The sequence below is a fragment of the Dermacentor silvarum genome, chromosome 7 (assembly GCF_013339745.2).
Source record: "Dermacentor silvarum isolate Dsil-2018 chromosome 7, BIME_Dsil_1.4, whole genome shotgun sequence".
In the NCBI taxonomy this organism is placed as follows: domain Eukaryota; kingdom Metazoa; phylum Arthropoda; class Arachnida; order Ixodida; family Ixodidae; genus Dermacentor; species Dermacentor silvarum.
Window position 1 is genome coordinate 145,630,288 of NC_051160.1, and position 22,375 is coordinate 145,652,662.

General features: G+C 42.8%; 2 protein-coding genes across 2 annotated transcripts; one reads left to right on the forward strand and one right to left on the reverse strand.

Moving 5' to 3' along the window:
- Nucleotides 1-680: 680 nt before the first annotated feature.
- LOC125947006 (uncharacterized) lies at nucleotides 681-6,283 on the reverse strand. Its single transcript, XM_049671283.1, has 4 exons — nucleotides 6,176-6,283; nucleotides 4,121-4,209; nucleotides 1,588-1,807; nucleotides 681-767 (listed from the first exon to the last, which is right to left on the reverse strand). Exons 2-4 carry the CDS (start codon nucleotides 4,196-4,198, stop codon nucleotides 688-690), a joined length of 378 nt encoding a protein of 125 aa, XP_049527240.1. The 5' UTR covers nucleotides 4,199-4,209; nucleotides 6,176-6,283; the 3' UTR covers nucleotides 681-687.
- Nucleotides 6,284-11,050: 4,767 nt separating this feature from the next.
- On the forward strand, nucleotides 11,051-18,985 carry LOC125947007 (uncharacterized). Its single transcript, XM_049671284.1, has 2 exons — nucleotides 11,051-11,612; nucleotides 13,066-18,985. Exons 1-2 carry the CDS (start codon nucleotides 11,205-11,207, stop codon nucleotides 15,193-15,195), a joined length of 2,538 nt encoding a protein of 845 aa, XP_049527241.1. The 5' UTR covers nucleotides 11,051-11,204; the 3' UTR covers nucleotides 15,196-18,985.
- The last annotated feature ends 3,390 nt before the right edge of the window (nucleotides 18,986-22,375 follow it).

A 22,375-nucleotide genomic window follows, 5' to 3' on the forward strand; every position in this document is an offset into this window, starting at 1 on the left:
GAAGCGACTATTTATTAACCACTTTTTGACGTCCTAACAACTTTCTAGTAACATCCTCTCAACTAGTGGCCACGGATATATATATATATATATATATATATATATATATATCGCAATTAAGCTTTACAAACCTTTTTTTTGTCTCTGAATTAAATTTTTATGTACCTCCTTGAAACTGTGAAGCAACTATTTATTAACCACCTTTGTACACCCAAACAACTTGCTAGTAACATCCTGTTGACTAATGGCCACAGATATATTGCAATCTTTGCAAACCTTTTATTATCTCTGAATAACATCTTTATTTAATTCCTAAAAACCTATTTGCAACTGTCCAAGAACTGCTTGTAGGACTTCAGTGAACACTGTAATGACTTTCCAAGTAACGCACATTTGTTGCTGTTTTAAATAAGATATACCAATCAACTGACTACAGTAATAATTTAGTGAATAGCATGCAAGCTTTAATGAAAGTTACTTAATGTGTGTAATGATGTAATATGCATTAGCTTGACATTTGGCAAGAAACTTTAAAATGCTGCCCATTGTAAGGTATATAGCGACTACATAAAAGAATTGTTTTCTCATAGAAGCAGGCAATAAACAAAGGCAGGCGTCACACGCTGCCAAGTGGCTAGGTGTGGCATGCAACAGAAACACGTTTAAATTTGCAATTGAATAATCCATTTAATAGCCCCGGGCTAGAAGTGACGACAATGTGTTCTTGAGCTGTCCTGGCCGGACATTGAAGTGCCGCGTTGTGTAGCCTAGACAAGAGAGAGAGAAAAAAAGGCAATACATTGGTTTCATTACTTTGCACATTGCAACACACCATGCATCTGTTTCTGTGAAAGGAAGTGCACAAGATGCAAGCTTTCAACCCTATGAGCTCTAAACGTCTTCATCTGATTTGTGCAAAGTCCTTCTAAAGTGCATGAAATGGCTAAGTTAGTGCATACGAGCTGAGACAATGATGGATGTGCGCAACCCCTAGAGATGCAAGACACATAAGCTCTATCATACCAATTGTCATATACAAACAAAACCTGCAAATCAACTTCAGTTTAATGAACTTCCATATTCATATTGTGAACAGTACATGGAAGTTTCATGCATGCGAACTATCTTAGGAAAGGCAAAGTGGCTGTCGAAACTGTGTCGCAGCTTTGCTTGGGCACAAGTACAAAGACGAGCTGACTTAAGAGAGCACTTAAGGACCAAGAAATGATACAAGCAACATGTAAGCAGTTGAACAGGCATTATGGAGGTTCTACAGCGAGATTATAAAATGCTTTTGCTGTGCAGGCAGACATCGTCAAAGTGAGCTTGTCACCAAACAGCATAGCTTTCCGCGAGACAGGTTATTGTAGACCATAGCCTCAATCACAAAAACACTTATGGCAACAGTAATGACAGTTTTCCAGTTAAGTTGGCAAAGCTTTTATTATAATATGCTATTATAATCAGGTTAATAGCAATTTTCCCTGGAAAGCAAGCACTACCCTAACATAGCACTGAAATTGCCATGAAACAAGTTTGTTGAAAACTGCAAAGAATATTAAGATCCTTTTTTTGTCACAAACATACCCAATATGGCGTTGACCTTCCTGGAGTCTAGTGGCTCCTTCTGCGGAAGGCCTTTATGGGCATTCGAAGGCCGCCCAAAGAGGGACCTCCCTTCAAGCTCTTCTTTTGTAAAAAGAGCTTTAAGGAGGCCCCTCGCGAACCGTGAACCTGAATTATTTGCATCCAGGCGCAGCCTCATAAGCAGGCCTTCTTCAACGTACACACCGTCACCGATGTCTACCTGCGAAACAATAGAACATGTGCAGATTTTATAAGCTTTTGATAAAGGAATGGTTAGAAAATAGGCTGAGGTTCGCAAAAACAGCAGCAGCTGCTTCGTGCCGATTCAGTGTAAGGAACAAAGCAGTCCAATGCATGCATATAACATGCATGCATTGTGCTAAGTCGTGCACTTTCACCTAAGACTAGGAAGTATCGGGAACTTCAATGCAAAAGAATGACATGCATCTGCTTAGATCTAGGCACATGCGAGTCATTTCTTTGTTGGGTTATCCCTCGAGGGATGACACAGGGTGAGCTCTGGTGCAATTCTAGTAACTAGCAGATATTACAAGCTTCAAGCCTGATTAAGTAGTGGGCCAAGGGTCAAGCTGAGCTTAATTAGTGAGGCACAAGTTCACTAGAAGTATCAAACAAGATGCAATTGTCTTCGAATACAACTGTCTGACTTCCCCTTGCAGACATGCAATTGTCAATTCACTGACTGCACTTGTGTATAAAAATTTAATCTTACAAAGTGAATAAACCCCAAACACAAGCAGCATTTTTATAGCTAGCATAGCCTTTAATAGTTACTGATAGCTTCCACTGACATTGGGCTTCAATGAACTAATTTCATAATAGGTTTGTCAAGGTAGAAGCATGGCATTATTAGTCATCAGAAGACAGGTGAAATTAGATAGATATTGCAATTATGAGCGAAAATTAAATTTTAGACAGCTCATCCCAATAAGAAATTGAAGCAAGCGGTTTGTACATGCCACATCAGCATTTAGATATCAGAAATTGCGATTACAGAAAACCTTCGCTAGGAGGTTCATTAGTGCAAGCAGCCATGTCCTCGAGGAGACATAACTAGGAAGTGTTAACTCAGCTGCATGAAACCAGCACACCACCATCAGCATTACACTGCTCAAGTGATTATACTCCATTTCTTACTAAGCAAGCAATGCTGCACAAGCTAAGCAAGTAGTGTGGTCATAGAAGTCCCACTTCTAGGGAGACGCTTTTTTTCAGAAGAATGACTACAAGTGATAGACGTAAAGCTAAGTTGAATCGTGCAATGTTTGTGCATTTTTGTATTTTGATATAAGACATACAATGATTTAATCACAAGCACAAGTGGTGTTCTGGCACTGCCGATTGCAAAACATGTCATTCTGCTCGTTTGTGGTACTAAATAGGTTAAGGTGTGAGACAGTTCATATAAAATTTTGCATATACTGAGACAAAAGTATGGCACGTAATGTTACACAGACTTACATGTCACATACCTATAACTTTCATATGTGATGCACCATTTCGTCATGAATGTAAACAGCAAGAGAAGTCTCGTTAGCTTTTGTAGTGCTGCCTGCTATGCGCGAGATGGAGAGTATAGCTATCTACAGTATGAAGAGGCATAGCTTGGCCATGGTGGAAGGAGCTTTTCAAAACAGTTACTAGATAGATGCCAAAACACCACATGTGTACAGGCAGTGCATAATAATAAAGGACAGAACTTTAAGGCAGAAATGTCTGTTCCTTGTAGTGGGATTGTGTCCTGATGAAGCTGCAATTTATCCTACAATTGAGACTTCGTTTCCACATACACGAGAGCATTAGTGGCAAATCGCTTAATGCCAGTGGAAGAATGTCGTCTTTGTGAACCTGCAGGTCCTGCTGTCGGAAAGCAAATGAATATGCTTGTAATCACAGGAATTTGAAGGCACATGTCAATAGGGATGCGCAGCTTCATACATACACAACGAAATGGGCATATGTGTTCACAGCTACGCAAGGAGTGACCGTGTGAACATTTTCAGCAGCCGAAAACCAACTAGCCATTGTAACCATGGCAATGCTAAACAGAGACAATGAACAGACATTGAAGGATGGTGCTGTTTTGAACAAAGCTAGCCACTTGAGCAGCGACCTGGCTTCCTGCTACTGAGTGACGTATGCGCAAGGGAATGGCTGTTTGTGCTCAGCCTCAGAGTCGGCTTTACATGCACAGACAGCCCAACTTGTCATATTACAACAGCAGGAGGAATAACAATTTTTAGATCTAAATTCCATTTTGCTATTGCAATAAGCCATCTAATTCTAATTGTGAAAGTTAAGTGAGCTCAGTTGATTAGTGGATTATCGGCTTTCACCTGTCCCGATGTCAGCCACTGCTTTAGCAGTGGCTCTGAAAGAACATTCTTAAATAATAATTGGCCTACATTAAAAGCTGGAACGACTTTCAAACTACTGTCCATAATGTCATCCTAACTGCACAATTACACCTGTTAGAAACATTTATCTGCCAACAGAATACAAAATTGCTTACTTTTGGGGCCGGTGCAACGCCAACAGCCTCTGCAGGAGTGCCAGCCTTGTCTATCATGTGCTTTAGTCGCTTGACCATTTTTGCAGCATCTTCAAAAAAAATGGAGTAATATGAAGAGTGTGTCATAGAAAGGGCACTTCAGGTAGCTGTACAATCGGACATTTCTGCCATTTGCCAATTGTGCCATAGCTTGACTTTAAGAAATAGAAAAAGCTTTAGAAAAAACAGAATAACCCATAAGAGCAAGCAAAACTACAAAATAAGTGGTGCTGACACAGAAATCTGACGGAGTTCTCGAAAGAGCATGCACCACGTGATGAATGTGTTGCACTGCCGTGATGTACCACTAATAACATATACCCGTGCCACACGGGCAAAGTAAAGTGCACTTTGAGCGAGTGCACTTCGCGGCTAGTGTCATTCGCAGGCTGCCACACGGGAACGCTTAGTGACACGTGATGCAGAGTGCACTCGCCGGCGAGTGTGTTCGGCGAACTCACTTCGCGCCGGCGAAGTGTGTAGCCTCGTTAGCAATGCTTAGAAGATTCATAAAGTGATATTAAAAGAAGAGTCAGGATTAATTTCTAATAACATTGTTTTAAATTGCTAACGTTACAATGTAATAAAATGTGCCACACCGCAAAAAACAGCAAGAACAGCAAAAAAACTACTCTCACTCTCAGGTTGTTCACGACCACGCTGGATAATGACTGCGCAGTTGTTTGGCGGATCGAGTCGTTTTGACTGTTGCTGGTCAAGTTGCCGTCATTGCCGGCGCTTATAAAGGTGGATTGTAAATGTTGTTTCTAACAATAATAAACTGTTTTCGTGCACACATTTTTATTTTAATAATTATATGCTTTCCCGTCTGACTCTCGGTCGCCATGGCCATCAATTTAAAAGAGCACTTCTTTCTCGTGTAGCAGCGCACCGCCAAAGTGACACTGAACCGTGTCACCGCCAAAGTGAGCTGAACAATTGCTCCGACAAAAATTACGTGGTGGCTTCCATGGTGCACCTGAATAGCCGAGGGTATATCTTCCTTAGAAGCAAAGAAACATTTGTCACTACTGACTCACACACATACGAATACACAAGCACACTCAAAAAATACTGTGCTGGGGTATGCTGGAAAGACAATCAGAGAGTGAGACATACACACACACACACAGGAGCACTCTAGCAACCAACGCTTAGGAAATTTCCACGTGCTCATTTATACAGGGTGTCCCAACTATCATGCACCAAGATTTAAAAATATGCAAATGCCATGTACAAGAAGGTAATGTTGTTTGCCGTCACTTGGAGATAGTCGGTCTATTCCTTGCATTCAGCTTAATTACATAGTCTTAATCAACATCTCCAATATTATAATTCGACGAAAAGTGTCAATGCGAACATTGTAGAGCAACATGAAAAACTCCCGATACAGCTTTCTGTTGCTCAACATGTGCTACATAAAAGTTTCGTTGAGCGTTAAAGAAGCCCGTGAATACACGCAAAATTGTTGCGTGACTGGCCACTCGAGGCACTGTGCGTCTATTCGTGGGCTTCTTTCACGCTCAAAAAAACTTTTATGTAGCACGTGTTGAGCAATAGAAAGCTGTATCGGGAGTTTTTCATGTTGCTCTACAATGTTCGCATTGACACTTTTCGTCGAATTATAATATAATTAAGCGGAATGCAAAGAATAGACCGAGTATCTCCAAGCGGCAGCAAACAACATTACATTGTTGTACATGGCATTTGCATATTTTTAAATATTGGTGCATGATAGTTGGGACACCCTGCATACATCATTGTACAGCCACGTGATGTGCCCTATCTTACTGCTAAGATTGGAATATTTAGATAGATTGAAAATAGAATATGGCTTGTAACTTATTACATGCACAGCATTTGTGACATCAGTACAGGAACTGGAGGAATTGCAGAGAGATCTGAGGACTCTGCCCTGATTTAATTAAAAAGCCTACACTAGATTAGCTAACTGCAGGACTTTCTTAAAAAAGAAGTTAATCTTGCTACAACATTTATCGGTAAATGTGCACTCACCAATACACTGCCGTGCTTGGGCAAGCTCAGCTCGAGTCTCGCGAAGCTCTTCTTGCAGGCTTTCCACTGTGTTCTGCAGACTTTCTATTTCTTCCAAGTGGTCACATGTTCGCTGTAAGCATACACAACATTATTAGTGTAAGCACACACAACATTATTACTCACACTCGCGTCAATAGCTTGCGAGAGCATAAATTTTCCAGGCAAATGTCTGTTACACAGTAATCTCGTGACCCAAAATGCATTTTCTTTACATTATTACACATATACCATGAATCAGTATGTTGAATTTGCCAACACTTTAATATGTGAATACGTACGAGGATTTTCTAAATTATGGTGTTTGGCCATTCAAACTGTACAACATATTCCCATTCATACGATCATGATGTTCAAGCGGGCAGCCAGAAAAGCCAGCATATGTTGTCCAGCAACAGCAATGAGACAAAGTATGCACTCTCAATAATGTGGCTGTAGCTATTAGCTCCCTACCCTCTTGCATTGCAGCATGAACTATTGTAGACAGTTGAAATATAGACAGCGGAGTGCGTGTCTGAAGTATAACAGAAGGTATGTGTGTGCCGTCAGCCAGCCATCCTTGTCAACATGCACATGCAATTTCCATGCAGGTTGCAGGGCTGCTCGTGGAAACAAGCATAGGAGAATATCGGCCCAGTGACATTACAGTAGGGCTGTAGGGCAAGCAGCCTCACATTCTGTGCGAAAACCATACGCCGTGTGCATGTAGACAAGGATGACTGGCCAACAGCACATGCTGTACCATCAATTATGCTTCAGGCATGCTCTCCGTTGTTTGTGTTTCAATTCTCCACAATAATACATGCAAGGGTGGGGCAGGTGAAACAGAAAATGTTTTGGAAGAATTTTTGGAGCAGAATATATTCAATTTGGAGGAGGTTATGAGGCGGAAGGACAATTTTGAAGTGGCTAATTTCAAATTTGGAGCAGAATATTCCAATCTGGAGCAGCTTAATTAAGTAGTTGCAAATTTCCCACGAGCACTTACTTTTTTTTGGGGGGGGGGGATGGACTCCCCTGCAGTCTTTTTAAAAACTGCCTTACAGTCATAGATCCAACTTTAGAGGGCATGAAAGACTGCCATGTTTCGCTTTCTAGTGTCTACCTCATACAGCGAAGTCCCAATGATTACAGCTCCCATAATTCGAACCAAAGGCTAACTTGAACAGCACTTGGGATTCTATTGCAGTGGTATACATTTAAATGGAGAAAAACTCCCGCTATTCAAACACATAAAGGTTACTTCAAGTGCTATTTCAGTTCTTCTCCCATTGCTTAGTGTCCCATGCCTGAACACAAACTGAAACTCCCGCTGACTGCTACAACATGCGCAGCCTCTCCAGCACATGCCAGAGGCATTCTTGCACACTGCGTATTGGTAGGAACCACGTGATGCCAGTATGTCAGCAAACCTGCAGCTCCGTTTAGATGATTTGCTTCTCACACGGCAGGCATTCTTTTGATAATTTGAACCATGATTTGTTACAAATGCTTTGCAAACCAACGCGTTTCTGACCATTTGTAATGATTTGGCAAATTAACAAGCATGCTGCTCTACGGTGGAACAGCGACTAATGTGGTGCACTGTGGTATTCATGCTGTGAATGACCGGGCCTGCTTGCCGCTATAATTAATCCATTTATCGACATTGCCAACATGTGCATTATTAACACCAAAAAGAATTATTCATGGTATGTTATCAACCTAATCAGGCTTTCAGTCAGTACTTTCATGCGTATCACTCTCGATCAGCAGAAATATGTCCACGCACTTCGCTTCTGTCTGTTTTCATTTCCACATTAAAATTTTTGTTGTCATGGCTCTATGAAATCACGTGGCCAAGCTTTGCAGCAAGGCCACGCGATGTCATATGCACACGGGCAATTCAAATAACACGAAACTGCATGCACCTAGACTCAAATGTGGCATGTGCGTTGCTACAGTGTTCCTTGCAGGCAACATGCAGTCCATTCGAAGCTGTTTGCATTCATATTTTACAACATATGTTCGCACTGCTGTAAGTGAAACAAGACACACAAATACATAAACATATGGCATCAATAGTAGAAACATGACAGTCATTTAAAAGGACCAAGATGTCTTCCAATGGCGTGGGTGACCAAACCAAAGTTCATTTTGTCTACCGTCCCCAGTGGCAGAAATGATCATGCATATCTCACGGGCTAAGTATGAAGATATGCACCTTATAGGGGCATGAGAAAACAAAAAACATGGGAGCACTAATATGGGTGCACGTTACTGCACATGAATGCAGCAGAACACTCTACAACATGATACTTGACAACAGTGGCAACTTGCGATATACTGAAGATGAAGTTACAAAACCCAGGCTACAAAGCTAGCCACCACTTTCCTCTCAAGTTGGCGTAAACACGAACCAGTGTTGGTCGCGCTTAGTGTTTTGGAGCAACTTTGGCGCAATCCAAGGCATTTTTCGATGGTTTTGGCGCAGCAAGTAGCAAATGTAGCACTTGGGCACTATTGCTGCAACTGTACTACCCCTGTACATGTGAAAAGTGGCACAAGTGCATTTGCAATGTTTCATGAACTATACTGCACCTTCAAAGTCGTTGTTAGACTACTATTTCTGCTTGAGAAAATGCATGTATAGCAGCACTTTTCACGAAATTTCCCATGAAAGAGATACATGGTAGATGAGTGGGTCATTGTAGAGTGAGAGTGGTTAGCAGCTGGCAGAAGTCACTCTTTCAGAATCGAAGCCTTCAATATCAACAGAGCACACCAATAGTATTACGATATAGCTGCAGACAAAAATGTGCACACAGTGGTTCCAAGAGCAGAGTTTCATACATAGTAGGACTTTGCTTTAAAAAAGATGTAGGCGTGTCCCGACAATAACATTTTACTCAACATAATCTAATGCAGTGAGGAAAGAAAGGTTATATATGAAATAGTTTTGGGAAACAAACAGCCATCAGGTTAAAAACAAAAAAGAAAGACAATGCCAGAACCCTGAATTACACTCCAAGAAAGCAAGCTAACAATTGACTTCTAAGCTTGTTAGTGTGCAGGTTACAAACATATTAAAGCTCAGTTACTTGGAAATTACTATTTAAAGTAAGAACTGACATTTACCTTTGCACCAGTGGCTGAGCTGTCAGTCTCGGCAGCCTCCAGTGCCAGCCTGTTTCGTTTTTTTTTCCATGGAGGCCTGACTTCCTGTAAACATGCAAGCAGAGAACAATGCAAGTTGCGATGATAGTGGATGGTTTGCTGGTGCACAAAAACAAATGCCTTTCTTTGGCAAATTTTAATACTATTGTTTCTGGCTGACAATTTCTATACTATTGTGTGCATGTACTTCATAAGAAGCTGTCCACATTTTACACAGTAAGCTGGATATTACAGGTCTTTAATGATGCATGTTAAAATGTGCTGGCACCAATTAAAACAAAAAGCATCTACACTGAAGTGGGCAGTTGCTGCTACTGGCTGCATAAGAAGACCAACGCTGCAAACGCTAAACATTTCTAAACTAGTAGCCTTGTAGACAAAGATCAAGAATGAATCATGTTGTAAGGTACAGTGCCTTCTACACACAAATGATCCCTATGCCAGTCATATGCGACGTTTAAGTACATAAGTGGAAGGAAATAAAAAAAATATTGCATAAAATGCGCTCGAAAAGTGAACTGTACATGGAGAGAGAGTTTTACCATTTTACAGACCTTTTCTACTTCATGTGAAATATAGTTAAAAAATGTGTGTTCTGGCCTACCACTCAGCTTGCCTATTCAGCTAACACGTGCAAAACAGAATCGGCCACGTGACCCTTGCACGTGCTAGCTAACTGCTAGAAACAGTGCTACAGCTCTCATCAGCATGGTTAAGAAAACGAAAAAGAAAAAAAATGAAGAGAAAAGCAGGTAGAATATTACATTTAGGTACTGGCTTGCGGGTGCGAAGCCGAGTGGGCGCAAAACTTAGTGAAACACGGGACACGCGAAAACTGACCTGCTGCACAAATACACGAGGTCAGAGAAATGTAAAATGACAGGACGCAACACACAATGCAAAATTCCTCAAAATGCCAATTGCCTCAATTATAGGTAAAAATACCACGTGCGCAACAATACCACGTGCCAAATCCCACGCTTGCCAACAGAAGGGCATAAAAACATCAAAATTTGCCAAGCACGGATAATTCTCCAGCAGTGAAAATCAAATAATTTCAAGATTTCCTCACACCTAGCTTGCGGCGTGGTAGAAGTGCACACATCGCACCACGCATTTTAGTTCTACGGAAGATCTCTTTCCGCGGCTATAACGTTCTACGACATTTTGTAGTTCTACTTACCAACAGCTAGAATCCTGGCAGGTGCTGGTGGCTTACCAGGCTGCCACACGATGTCGACAACGACATCCCGAAATTTTTGTAGCGCGCTGGCCGGGTCCCGAAGCAGCTCCATTCCAATTGCTATATCGGCGATCCTCTTCACAGGATACACGTCCCACGTGTCCTCGGTCTCCCATTTCACGAGGACGTGCTTCATGGTGCAGTTTTGAAGTGACACGTAGAAAATTACGCTGGCAGAAACTCTGGGGACCTTGCTGGTGGCGTCCATCTTATATGCGCTTTCCATTTAAAAATGACTGGATTGGATTGGATAAACCTAATTTTCGAACAACCGGCGGCAGCTTAAAACCATGATAACTCGAGATTATTTTTTGATACACTGTCGAAGCTGTCTCTGAGGATTGCGGTGTGAACATCACCTATATCTCACTATTTTTTTTAGCAGAGATTCTTAAAAAGATAGAAATTATAAAGTAAAAATATTTTCAGCAAACACATTTTTATTAGCCAAGCATAGCCAAGCACAACCAAGCAAATGCTTTTTGTACCGTCGTACCATCTGCAAGCGCTGGATACTTTGGATTAGTGCAGTTGGTCGAGGTGCTTGCGGTGCTAGAATTCAGTGTTTTGCGGAAGAGATTGTCTGCGGAGATGCCTAAAAGAAAGAGATACAAGGCGTATCTATATGACGCTTTAGTAGGCGTCCCGGCCCGCACGAGATGTAGAAGGAAAGCCGCTGAATCGTCAAGCCAGGTTGTCCCCGACGAAGTCGGCAGTAGTCCCGGCGGTTCTGAGAGCGACGAGAACACGCTAGGTCATTTAAGCGAAGAAAGTGCACTCGCTTCTGTAACATTAGCAGCCAGTCCACTCAACCTGTCGAACTCTCACGAAGACGGCTTGCGCGAACGCAGCCTTAACAGCGGTGCATGTTTAGACAGCGAGGACGGTGACGTTGCAAGCACGGAGCCATGTGACTGCAGTTATCGGGACAGCTCATCGACCGCCGACGAGGAAAGCGACCAAGGACCGGAGGAATCTCAACAGGAAGAAAATGAACTGGTTAGTATCTAAGCAAGTTCAAGTTTTAGTGCCTTGCCATGTGTTCATACTGCTTTTGACAGAGGGTACCACGTGCACTCAAAACACGATTTTAAAGTGAAAAACTTGATATCGTACAGCATTGAAGTCTGTGCGATAATATAATTGAGCGTATATATGCAAATGGTCGTGTCCTATAACAGTAGCATTGAGCTACTAAACACGACGCGGAATCGATTGGCTGCAGCGCCTATTGTGAATGTCGCCGGGCCGAAAAGAATATTATACAAATAGAAATATTACTGCTATATTTGAAGCACCAAACACAGTGCCTAGAAAGCGCGGTGTTTTTTAAAATTATTATTGCACGTCTAAGAAGCAACATTTTAGATTCCTAATATATATGACCTGCGTGTGTGAAATTTACCATTTTCGCGTTACAATTGCAATACGAGAGAAACATGCGTCATTGTTGCCCTGGTACAGCTTAAATCAGACTGCCACCTTCAGTGCTTCTGTCTAGTATTTAAAAAGATAGAGCAATGTTAAGTTCTATGGATGACGATGCCTTTTTGTAACAAGCCAACATGCAGTGACAGCAAGGAACACATAAGCGAAATTATTTGTAGTTTAATTTAAGTGAGAATTCTTTAAATAAATGGTATAAATGAAAATAGATAAAAAGAGCAAATGGCCGCAGGTGCTTATAAACCCTTGTCTTCACATTTCCCATGCAATGCTCTTACTTATTGAGTTACTGCGGCACTGTTTTTCCATCGAATTGGGTTTTTATATGTTTGTATGTATCCATGTTAAAGTTCAAGATCAGGTATTGTTGTTGAGGCACCTGAATGACGTCGCCATCATCAGTGTTGTTGTGCACCTCCATGCATAGGTCGGCGTACTCTCACAAGCACCATTTTTGTTACAAATGTAGGCAGTGCGGAAAGTTGTTCTAGCTTTGGTGGCATTGCACCTGAGTTGCAAAACAGCATATGGGAGAGGCTTCAGTGAAAAAGCTGAAGTTTTCCTCTGCGTGGTAGTAGCAAATTAGAGATGTGTAGTTAGACAAAGTTTGAAGGACTGTTTTATACATCATGGTATGCAAGGGGAGTGACACAATATTGAAAAGCTATGTAAATAATTTACAGTGAATGCACTGCCTAGACATCATTGTCCAATAGGAAATGCTGCCTATTAAGAAAGCAGTCTTTGTATAAAAAAAGAAAAAGCACACATCTAAAAGGTGACACAAACCTATTGCTAATTTTTACACATAATTGGTCGATGTCACACTTTTGTTTACATACACGTTTTGCACTCATGATTATCTATAACTGTAAAGGTTTGCAAAAGGTAATCGGCACTGCAAGCAAGTCAATAATGCTAGCATAATTTTGATACTGTTGTTGTCTATGGATATGCGGTAATATCAGTTGTCACTATGGTGTAAATATTTTTATTTTTTTCCCAGGATGTACCACTCTATCCGGAAGCCAAAATTTCAAAAGGCCAATCTCTGATTATGGTGATGGCCCACAGTCTACGACATCATTCGTCCAAGGAGGCAACAGAGAGCCTTCTAAAAATTATCGATGCCCACCTGCCGGAAGGCGCAACTTTCCCAAAGACGAAGTATCTTTTCTTCAAGAACTTCTCCTCTGTGCTTGAATGTGAACGTACAACACATGTTTGTTGTCCAAAATGTAGTGAGTACCTTGTTTCACTACCATGTGCCACTGCTGATATAGTTTGCTTGCAATGCACTACTCAGCACAGGATTTCTAGTCTTGTAGAGTCAGGCTCATTTTTCCTTACTCTTGATCTTGACGCCCAGATCAAAGAGATTTTATTGAGTGGAAAGCTTCCACAAAACCGAAGGGCTCCTGCGTATGATGTTGCAGACATCACACAGAGCACAGGTTACGCCACTTTGCCCCTGACAGATGATGACATATCTTTTACATGGAACACAGATGGTGTGCCCCTTTTTAAATCATCTGGTCAAAGCGTGTGGCCCTTGCTCCTCCAAGTCAATGAACTTCCCTTCAAAGAAAGGGTCCAGAAGCTTCTGCTTTTTGGCCTGTGGTTTGGCTCTGGTAAACCAAACATGAATGCATTTTTAAAGCCATACGTTGACACAATGAACCGCCTTTCTTCTGAGGGAATTTCATGGACAACTAAGAGTGGCATGGCTAAGACATGTCGTGCATACCCAGGCCCGTGCACTGTTGACACTGTTGCACGTTGTCTTGTCATGAACATGACACAGTTCAACGGTGCCCATGGCTGTGCATGGTGTGAGCATAGTGGAGAAGTCATTGCCAAGGGTAAAGGACACACACGGGTTTATCCCATTGAAGAGGCAGCACCGAGGCTAAGAACACAAAACAGCTTCGAAAGACACGTGGAACAGGCACATCGAAGGGGGGAGCCATCTTGCGGCATCAAGGGTGCAAGTGTTTTGTTTTTCATGGCATTTTTGAAATTTCCATGTTCATTCGTAGTCGATTATATGCATGCAGTCTGCAATGGATTTGTTAGGACTACAACTTTCATGTGGTTTAGCCACAAAAGACAAACAGAATTTAGTCTTGGATCACATCTCGGGGAAATTGATCAAAGATTGAGCCAGCAGACGCCAATCTGGGAAACCACTAGGCTGCCGCGTTCGCTTCGTGAAATGAAGTTCTGGAAGGCTTCTGAATGGCGTGACTGGCTTCTTTTTTTTTCTCCAGTCGTCCTTAAGGGTTTCCTACCCAGAAAGTATTACAAAAACTGGACAATGTTTGTGGCACTGATGCACTTCTGTTTGCAACCATCCATTCCGCTGGACAGAATTGCAGAAGTTAAGAAGCTGTTTGTACGCTTCTTGAAGGATTATCAAGAGCTGTATGGAAGAGAGTGCATGTCTTACAATGCACACATTCTTCTTCACATGGTAGACCATGTCAGCCAGTGGGGGCCATTGTGGGGTTTCTCAGCATACCCTTTCGAGTCAATGAATGGGAGGCTACTCCGCCTTGTGAATGGCACAAGGTACGCCCATGCGCAAATTGTTGAGAAGTTTGCGATCTTGATGTCCCTTCCTCAAGTTGTCTCGAAGAATAACAAGTGGCAAAGTGCCGACCTGCGGTCACTTGTTAATTCACTAGTTAAAGGCTACAACCTCAAGAGGAAGTTCACACAAAAGGGAGCTGTAGTGCTGTACGGAAAGGGGAGCCAGCAAGGAAGCGCTATTATGTACCAGAAAGCAGCAGTTGGCGCATTCACTTACTGCGTAGCTGCAAAGGATAAGTCCAGACGAAAAAATTCTTTTGTTGTTTCTAGCGCAGGTGTCTTTGGACAGGTTGTGAATATTTTTATAAATCGTAATGAACAGTCATGTTCTTGTGTGTTCTTCAAAATCAAGAAACTGCATGTTGTCGACATTTTCCTTTCCTGTTTGGTTGACTGCCAGTCAGTCTATTTTGCCTCTGTTGAGGAAACAAATGACCATGCCATAGTAAGTGCATTGGACATTAAAAAGTGCATGGTTCTTTACTCCTCAGGAAAAACAGTCTTGTCTGCAATTCACGAGGAGTATGTGTTAGAGTCAAATTGAAATGTCAGTCTGGTTACAGTGATTACGAAAAAATGAAATGGCGCTGAACAACAGGACAAAGGGAGAGCACATACACGGGCTCTGCTAACAACATGTGTCTGCTTCGGTCGTCATACATAAGCAGACAGCCACTATATAGTCACAAGGAGCAAGCGCAAACTCAAACTTCAAATTAGCAACTCAGGTACGATATCTCCTTTTGAAAGAAGGAAAATGGAGGGTAGGCTTACACATGCGTCTCCACTACTGTGGATGTGATAGGCCTGACCCAAGACGAGCACGTTCATCTCGGTGCTTTGATAAGAAAATCGGATTTTCGAAATACGGCTCGCAGTCGCATTCAATGCAGTGACAGTTGACTATCAGTGGCCTTCTTTTTAACTTTGTTCGCGGGCTCACCCATGTGTACATTAATGCACCGGCCAGTTTGTCCAATATAGAAACGCCCACAAGACAGGGGGATCTTGTAAACAATGGATACACAACACTTTTTTAAAAAAGGCTGCCTATGCTTCTTGCAACTTATTGTGGCCTCGATCTCGCGATTGACCTGTCGACACATGCTATCTAGCTTGTTTCGGGCTGTGAACAGCAATCTAACACCTGCTCTGCTGACCACTTTTTTGAGATTATGGGCAACCTTATCTACACAAGAACCGCACAAAGAGCAATGAAACGAAAAATGTTAGGCCTAACGTTAAGAGACAGGAAGAGAGCGGTGTGGATCACAAAACAAACGGGGATAGCCGATATTCTAGTTGACATTAAGCGGAAGAAATGGATCCGTGCAGGCCATGTAATGCGTAGGATGGATAACCAGTGGACCATTAGTGTTACAGAATGGATACCGAGAGAAGGGAAGTGCAGTTGAGGACGGCAGAAAACTAGGTGGGGTGATGAAGTTAGGAAATTTGCAGATGCAAGTTGGAATCAGCTCGCATAAACGGGTAATTGGAGATCACAGGGAGAGGCCTTCGTCCTGCAGTGGACATAAATATAGGCTGATGATGATCATGTACATAAGGAATAACCGGAACCGTTTGCCGCGAGTTAACCTCATGCTGGGCTGCCGTCAGGAGCTTGTTCTTTAACCCCGTTACGAGGTTTTTGGCTATGCTGGATAATAGCGTTTCAGAGAATCCCACAAGCTTCAACCGCGATACTGGTGATTGAAAGCTAGCTTGTTGGTAACACACTTTAGCTAGCTTGGTGGTAATAACACCTTACAAGGGCCACCTTCATGCAAGCTTTTGCAATGCCGTGCTTCACAATCTTGGAGTGTGCACAGGAAAAGGGGAAGAGACCGTTGCGCGACCGAGGAGCATAGTCCCAACAAACAAAGATTTCTGAGAACAAGAGTTCCAAGTCTAAGAAGCGTAGTCTGTTGTCTGACGTATTCTCCGTGGTCAATTCAAAGGAACTTATTTCATTTTGAAATACGCCATAAATTATGGTAGCAGCAGGCTTAGTGTCGGAAGGGTTAGAGCTGTAAAATATTAAAAAGTCGTTCACATATCGCATCACCGCTGTGTTCGTCTAGCTGAGCTTCCATGCAAGAGAACCCGTGTCTGTGCTCTCCCTTCGTCCTGTTGTTCAGCGCTGTTTCGTCTTCTCATAATCGTGAACTAACCAGGCCAGATGCATGCCCTTCTATGGTTAGAGTGACTTTTTTATGCAGGTTTATTATTTTGGACATCTTTTTTTATTGTACATACTTTACATTCACTAACTGTCTGAACATGCTGCTTATAAATTCAGCAGATACAGCAAACTCCCTTAAGACGTACTTTCTTAAGCCAAACTTTGAGATATGCTAAGCAAGTGCTTGGTTGGTTTCCTGTAGAGAAACCATGTGAAAAGGTTTCGTTTAAACTACCATTTGATTAAGGCGAACTTCCATAGCCATCACCTTCTTGGCTCAGCAAAGACCTGTCGTGACTATTAGGACTAAGCGGTGTTTCTGTCGAAATAAACAAGTGACAATGATGATCTGAAAGCCCACGAGGTGGCTTTTCAGGCAGGAAGACAAAGTGATGACACTACCGAGAGGCATAAGAACCATTGGTACTCACACTTGATGCAGCTAATTAATTCTCTGAATACTTTGGCGCATTTTGTTAATATGAGGGCACTAGCAGATTTTTGATAAAGGTCTGTAAAATGTAAGCTTTTTAAAATATCACCAAGATTTGTAAAGCTCCAGCAACCGAAATTTAAGTAAGAGTTCATAAAACAATCATTTGGACTATGCAAGCACATTCAATGTCTTCTTCTATATGTGCCTCTTGATTGAAAATATTCGGTGTGCCTATAATAGTGGAACTTCTTTTGTGTGGGTCTCATCTATTAAGACAAACAGGATTTCTTTGTTTCTTCGAGTTCATGGTAATGGCAGTCTGCTGTTGTTGCCCTTCATGGTATCAAAAGTTACTTTTTATTATGTATTTAACCTTAAGCCTTTGACTGCTGTTTTCGTTCTTCCTGCTGCTCCTCAGCCACTGCTGGGTTTCCTTCATGAGTTGGTTCAGTGAAAATTTGACAAAATGTTTGCCCGTGATATCATTGAGCCTTCGAGCCCATAGGCATCTCCTTTCGTGCTCGTTAGAAAGAAGGACGACAGCTGGCGCTTCTGTATCAACTACCGGAATCTTAACCAAGTAACAAAAAAGGACGTGTACCCCTTCCCTCGGATAGATGACAGCCTTGACTGTCTCTGTGGTTCCAAGTATTTTTCTTCGATATACATTCATTCCAGTTATTGGCAGATTGCATTTGAGGACATGGATCATGCAAAGACTGCGTTTATTACACCTGATGGGCTCTATCAGTTTAAGGTGAAGCCATTCGGGCTATGCAATGCTCCTGCTACATTTAAACGAATGATGGACGCACGCCCCTCCTTCATGGCTTAAAGTGGTCAATCTGCTTGTGCTACCTCGATGATGTCATTGTCTTTTCGACAACTTTTGACACACACCTTTAGCGTCTCTCGACAGTTCTTTCAGTGTTCCGCAAGGTGAGACTTCAGCTCAATTCGACGAAATGTCACTTCAGCCACCGAGCAACTTACTGTGCTCCAACACCTCGTCAATTCTTCTGGTGTTTGCCCCGATCCGGAGAAAGTTCGCGAAGTCAAGGATTTCCCTTTGCCGACCTGCACAAACGACGTTCGAAGCTTTGTAGGCCTCTGCTCCTACTTACGCAGATTCGTGCAAAATGTTGCTGACATCGCACGCCCTCTAACGGAACTTCTTAAGACGCGACCTTTGTCTGCGGTCCCGAACAAGCTAGTGCATTTGCTGAGCTGACGACGCGACTCGTGTCGCCATAGATTCTTGGCCACTTTCACATGTCCGCTCCAATGGAATTTTGCACCGACGCTAGCGGCCACGGCATTGGTGCTGTTTTGGCACAAGGACAGCACGGTTGTGACCGTGTCATTGCGTACGCTAGCCGTCTTCTGTCACCAGCCGCTTCTGGCAGCTGGTCATCGACTTTGCGACAAAGCGCGAGCACGTCTTGAATGTATGTCACACAGGACTCAGTGCAAGTCTGAGGTCGGCATGCAAGTTCTTTCTGCGCAGCACGATGACGTCCGATGGGCTTGCCGAAGAGATCGGTGAGCCTTTGCTTACATACCTCCCAGCTCGTAATTTCCTGCTCATGGTACAGAAACCACACTTGTGCCGTGCCCGTCAGGTAAAATATGATGTTCGCTAGCATCAGTCGCATCCCAGTTTCTAGTGCTCACCCGTTCGTACAGGTGAAGCCGATCTTTGACGTCGGTGTGGTCAGAGCCGGAAAAGGTACCTAGGTCACGCAGTTGTTCGAAGATGATGAGGCGGTTGGCGGCGGTTGATTGAGGCACAGTTGGCGACCTGCACGAAGCATTCACGTCTGCGCCTTAACGCCTTGAGCTAGCATTGTAGACGCAGCCAAGGAGCATCTGCTGCTGCGTGAATCCTCTTTTAAGCTCTTTCATGCTGCAGGGTTTGTGCCTGAATAGACGTCATCTATTGAGCCTGTGCAGACCACGTGGGAATTGACAACTTGAGCCATTCGTATGTGCAGCTGTGCATGTGACATTCTTTGCCAGTAATCCAGAATGGCTATGTGCCACTTGGTAGGTAGCCGGATAGCCAAGCAAGAGGCAAGAAGTGAAAAAGTTAACATGATGTGATGATTTGGTCTTCCTAAGTCAACGAGGGGTTGTTTACCCGGGAATGTATTTGTACTTAAACGGTTCGAATTATTGTGGCCACCACTAAGACTAATTCGCAGTAGGGAAAAGAAACAACGAAGCCGATTGTTAAGAAGACATGAACACATAACACAAACTGTCACACACACAAACTACCTAACCAAAGTACTAAGACTAATATAAACGTTCATGCACTTTTAAGTGTTCTCTCACAATAAAGAATTATATATAACAGTAAAGTTCGTGACCGGTCACAAATACTTGGCATGCGTCGGTGCGGCTGTACAGGGCGGCGTTGCGATGGCCAGTCAGTTGCAGTGCGTCGGTCGCGTGAGTATAAGACGATAAGACACTACTTGCGTCTTGAAGATCGTCCGCAGCTCGGCCAAGAAGTCGCAGGAGGAAAGTAGGTAGGGCTTGCCTTCAGCACCATGTCACTGCAGGACCCACGGACACCAAAGGCTGGAGGTAGAACAGAGGCCGGATCGTCGCTGAAGTCATGAAACTCGGGCCCGCAGCCCAACAGCTTCGCTTCTCCGCCCGGCGCTCCTGAAGTCTTTGAGACTCGGACCTATAGTCAGACAGCCTCACTTCTCCGACGGGTGCTCTTGAGGTCTTGAGGTTCGGACCTGGAGCCCGACAACCTTGCCTCGACCACTCCGCACACCGGCCTTCTCTTCGAACGCTGCCTTCCTTCCTCTCTTTTTCTGCTCCCTCTTCCAGTAATCGTGTGTCTTCGTGATTCGCTGTTGGCCGACGTGCCGCGTCAGGCGAGCACACGCCGAATCCCGCCATTCTTTTTCTTCTTTTATGGTCACTGATCATCCGCCGCGCCAGACACGCACACATAAGTCTTTTGTACATGACACATGAAAAGTGACTGAGTGTGGAGAACGTGAAGTGAACAGAATGGGACCAGTGCGTGCATTGAGCGGGCAGCGTTGAGCTGCAGAGAAGTGAAGAATTTTGCAGCATGGCATGTCACTACATTGCTCAAATGCTAATTCCATCAATGCATACTGACATAAAAGCTGCTTCTTAAGCATTGCTTTCTCCAAATTCAGAATGTGTAAACTGTTCATAAACTCTATCCATTTAATACCCCTGTCAAGCGGGCAAGTTCAGTGCACTTATGGGGAGTGCACTTCGGGACCTTGAGTGACACTTTAGGCTACGCGGTTCTAAACGGGAAAACAGAGCGCACTCGCAGTAAAAAAAATGGCGACAGACTACGAGCGCGTTTTGTGAAGATGTAGATTAAAAAGAAAAGTGCTTCTAAAAAGTGATTGTTTTATGTTGTATTATTAATAAAAACAAACTTAATCTATGTTTTTTCAACAAAAAACGAAAATATTTTTTTATTATAAGAGTGTGGCAAGTCAATGCCGGCCAAAAAAAATGCCTAGCCAATCCAGAACGACATAGCGTCGTGCGACGAGGCGGCATTTGATCCTGATAGAACAGAATATGAGTGCGTTTTAGGCTATTTGTGCGCAAGAGCTGTTCAACCACTAAAATGAACTTCTGTGTCCTTTTTTTATGCATTACAATTTGTACCATTGAAACCGCTGGCGGCGAGGCTAAGCATTCGGCCAGCAAAGTGCATTCCGTGAACGCACTTCGACCGGAGTACACTCTTCTGCTAGTGACACTTCACTTGCTACGTTTAGATTTGGCAAAGTGCACTTAAACAGAGTGACACTTTCCGTAAGTGCACTTAACTTGCCCGCTTGACAGGAGTATAACTGCACACAAATTAGCTTCACTGGCTTCCTATGGCTGTCATGCCGAGACAATAGAGCGCCAAAACATGTGCTTCATTTGCTATCAGCAGTTTAACTTGCAAGTTTTGTACATTTTGATTGGTAATGACTTCTCCATAGATGACATAATGGGTACACGATCTTGTTTGCACCATTTGCTTCACGAGAGGCAGAGAGTGTGCTGAGAACAGTGTTTTCAGCACAATCTCTGCACGCACAAAGTGTCGGCACACTCTCTGCACACACAAACTGCCAACATGCAGCTTTGCTGCATGTTGGCAGATCTACAAGTAATCTGAGCGGTGGCAGTGTGAGGGTTAAGAACCGGTTATCTTCTCCACACTTAGCTTCTCTTACAATCATATCATGGCACTTCTGAAGAGACAGTTAAGCTAGTTGTTATGCATAGTTATTAAATCGTCATTAACAACTATTCCGTGCAACTCTAATTTGGTTATCTATTGCGCATCTCAAGAAAAAGTTTGAGGTTGCCCAATAAAATATCTCAATGCCACTTGGGTAGTGCCTACACAGTAATTGTCTACACAATAATTATTTATGTAGGCTGCAGTGATTAAATAAGATTGTGAGATGGTTTCACTGTTTAGTGCTTAGCAGCGAAGAGTTTCTTGCTTCTGTGTTGTAGCTGTAAATAGAACTTCTGTTAAGAAACCTGCAAGCATCCATAATTATTGCAGGCATCACTGTTATTATTATCAATGTATGTCATAAAGTCAGCCTTTCCTGCCAGAGCTACTCTTGGGCATCTCTAGTCTCTATCAGTGCCAGTCAGTATGTGATGCATCTTGTATGTTATGCATGCATTTGGAATGTCAGTACAGGTTACCATGTGAAGCGTTTTTGTATTAGACAAGTGGTCTGTAATTGAAACTTTGCAGTAGTCATTAAATATATTGTTATATGTTCTTCCACATGCTCTGTAGATAATGTATCATTATTTGAGATTTTAAGTTGGTTTTCTCGAAGTAATTTTTAGTATTTGTTACATGCTTTTTGCAAGGTGTAAGTGTGTTTCACGTTTTGCAGGGTAACCATTAGGTGTACAACAATGAGAATGAACAAAGTGGATCCTAAGCTTCCAGTGTTGTGTTTGGCTGTCTTCATAATTTCTTGTTCTGTATTTTCGTTTATTTTTTACTGAAATGATGTTCATATGTTCATAGCTATTTCTTCTGTGAAAGTGCCTGTGTCATGT

Excerpts from the sequence above, each read along its gene's own strand:
- LOC125947006 (XM_049671283.1), bottom strand. The coding sequence starts at position 4,198 with ATGGTCAAGCGACTAAAGCACATGATAGACAAGGCTGGCACTCCTGCA. Across the intron at positions 1,808-4,120 it reads GCGTTGCACCGGCCCCAAAA|GTAGACATCGGTGACGGTGT; the intron begins GTAAGCAATTTT and ends ATTGTTTCGCAG. Across the intron at positions 768-1,587 it reads GAAGGTCAACGCCATATTGG|GCTACACAACGCGGCACTTC; the intron begins GTATGTTTGTGA and ends TCTCTTGTCTAG.
- LOC125947007 (XM_049671284.1), top strand. The coding sequence starts at position 11,205 with ATGCCTAAAAGAAAGAGATACAAGGCGTATCTATATGACGCTTTAGTA. Across the intron at positions 11,613-13,065 it reads AACAGGAAGAAAATGAACTG|GATGTACCACTCTATCCGGA; the intron begins GTTAGTATCTAA and ends TTTTTTTCCCAG.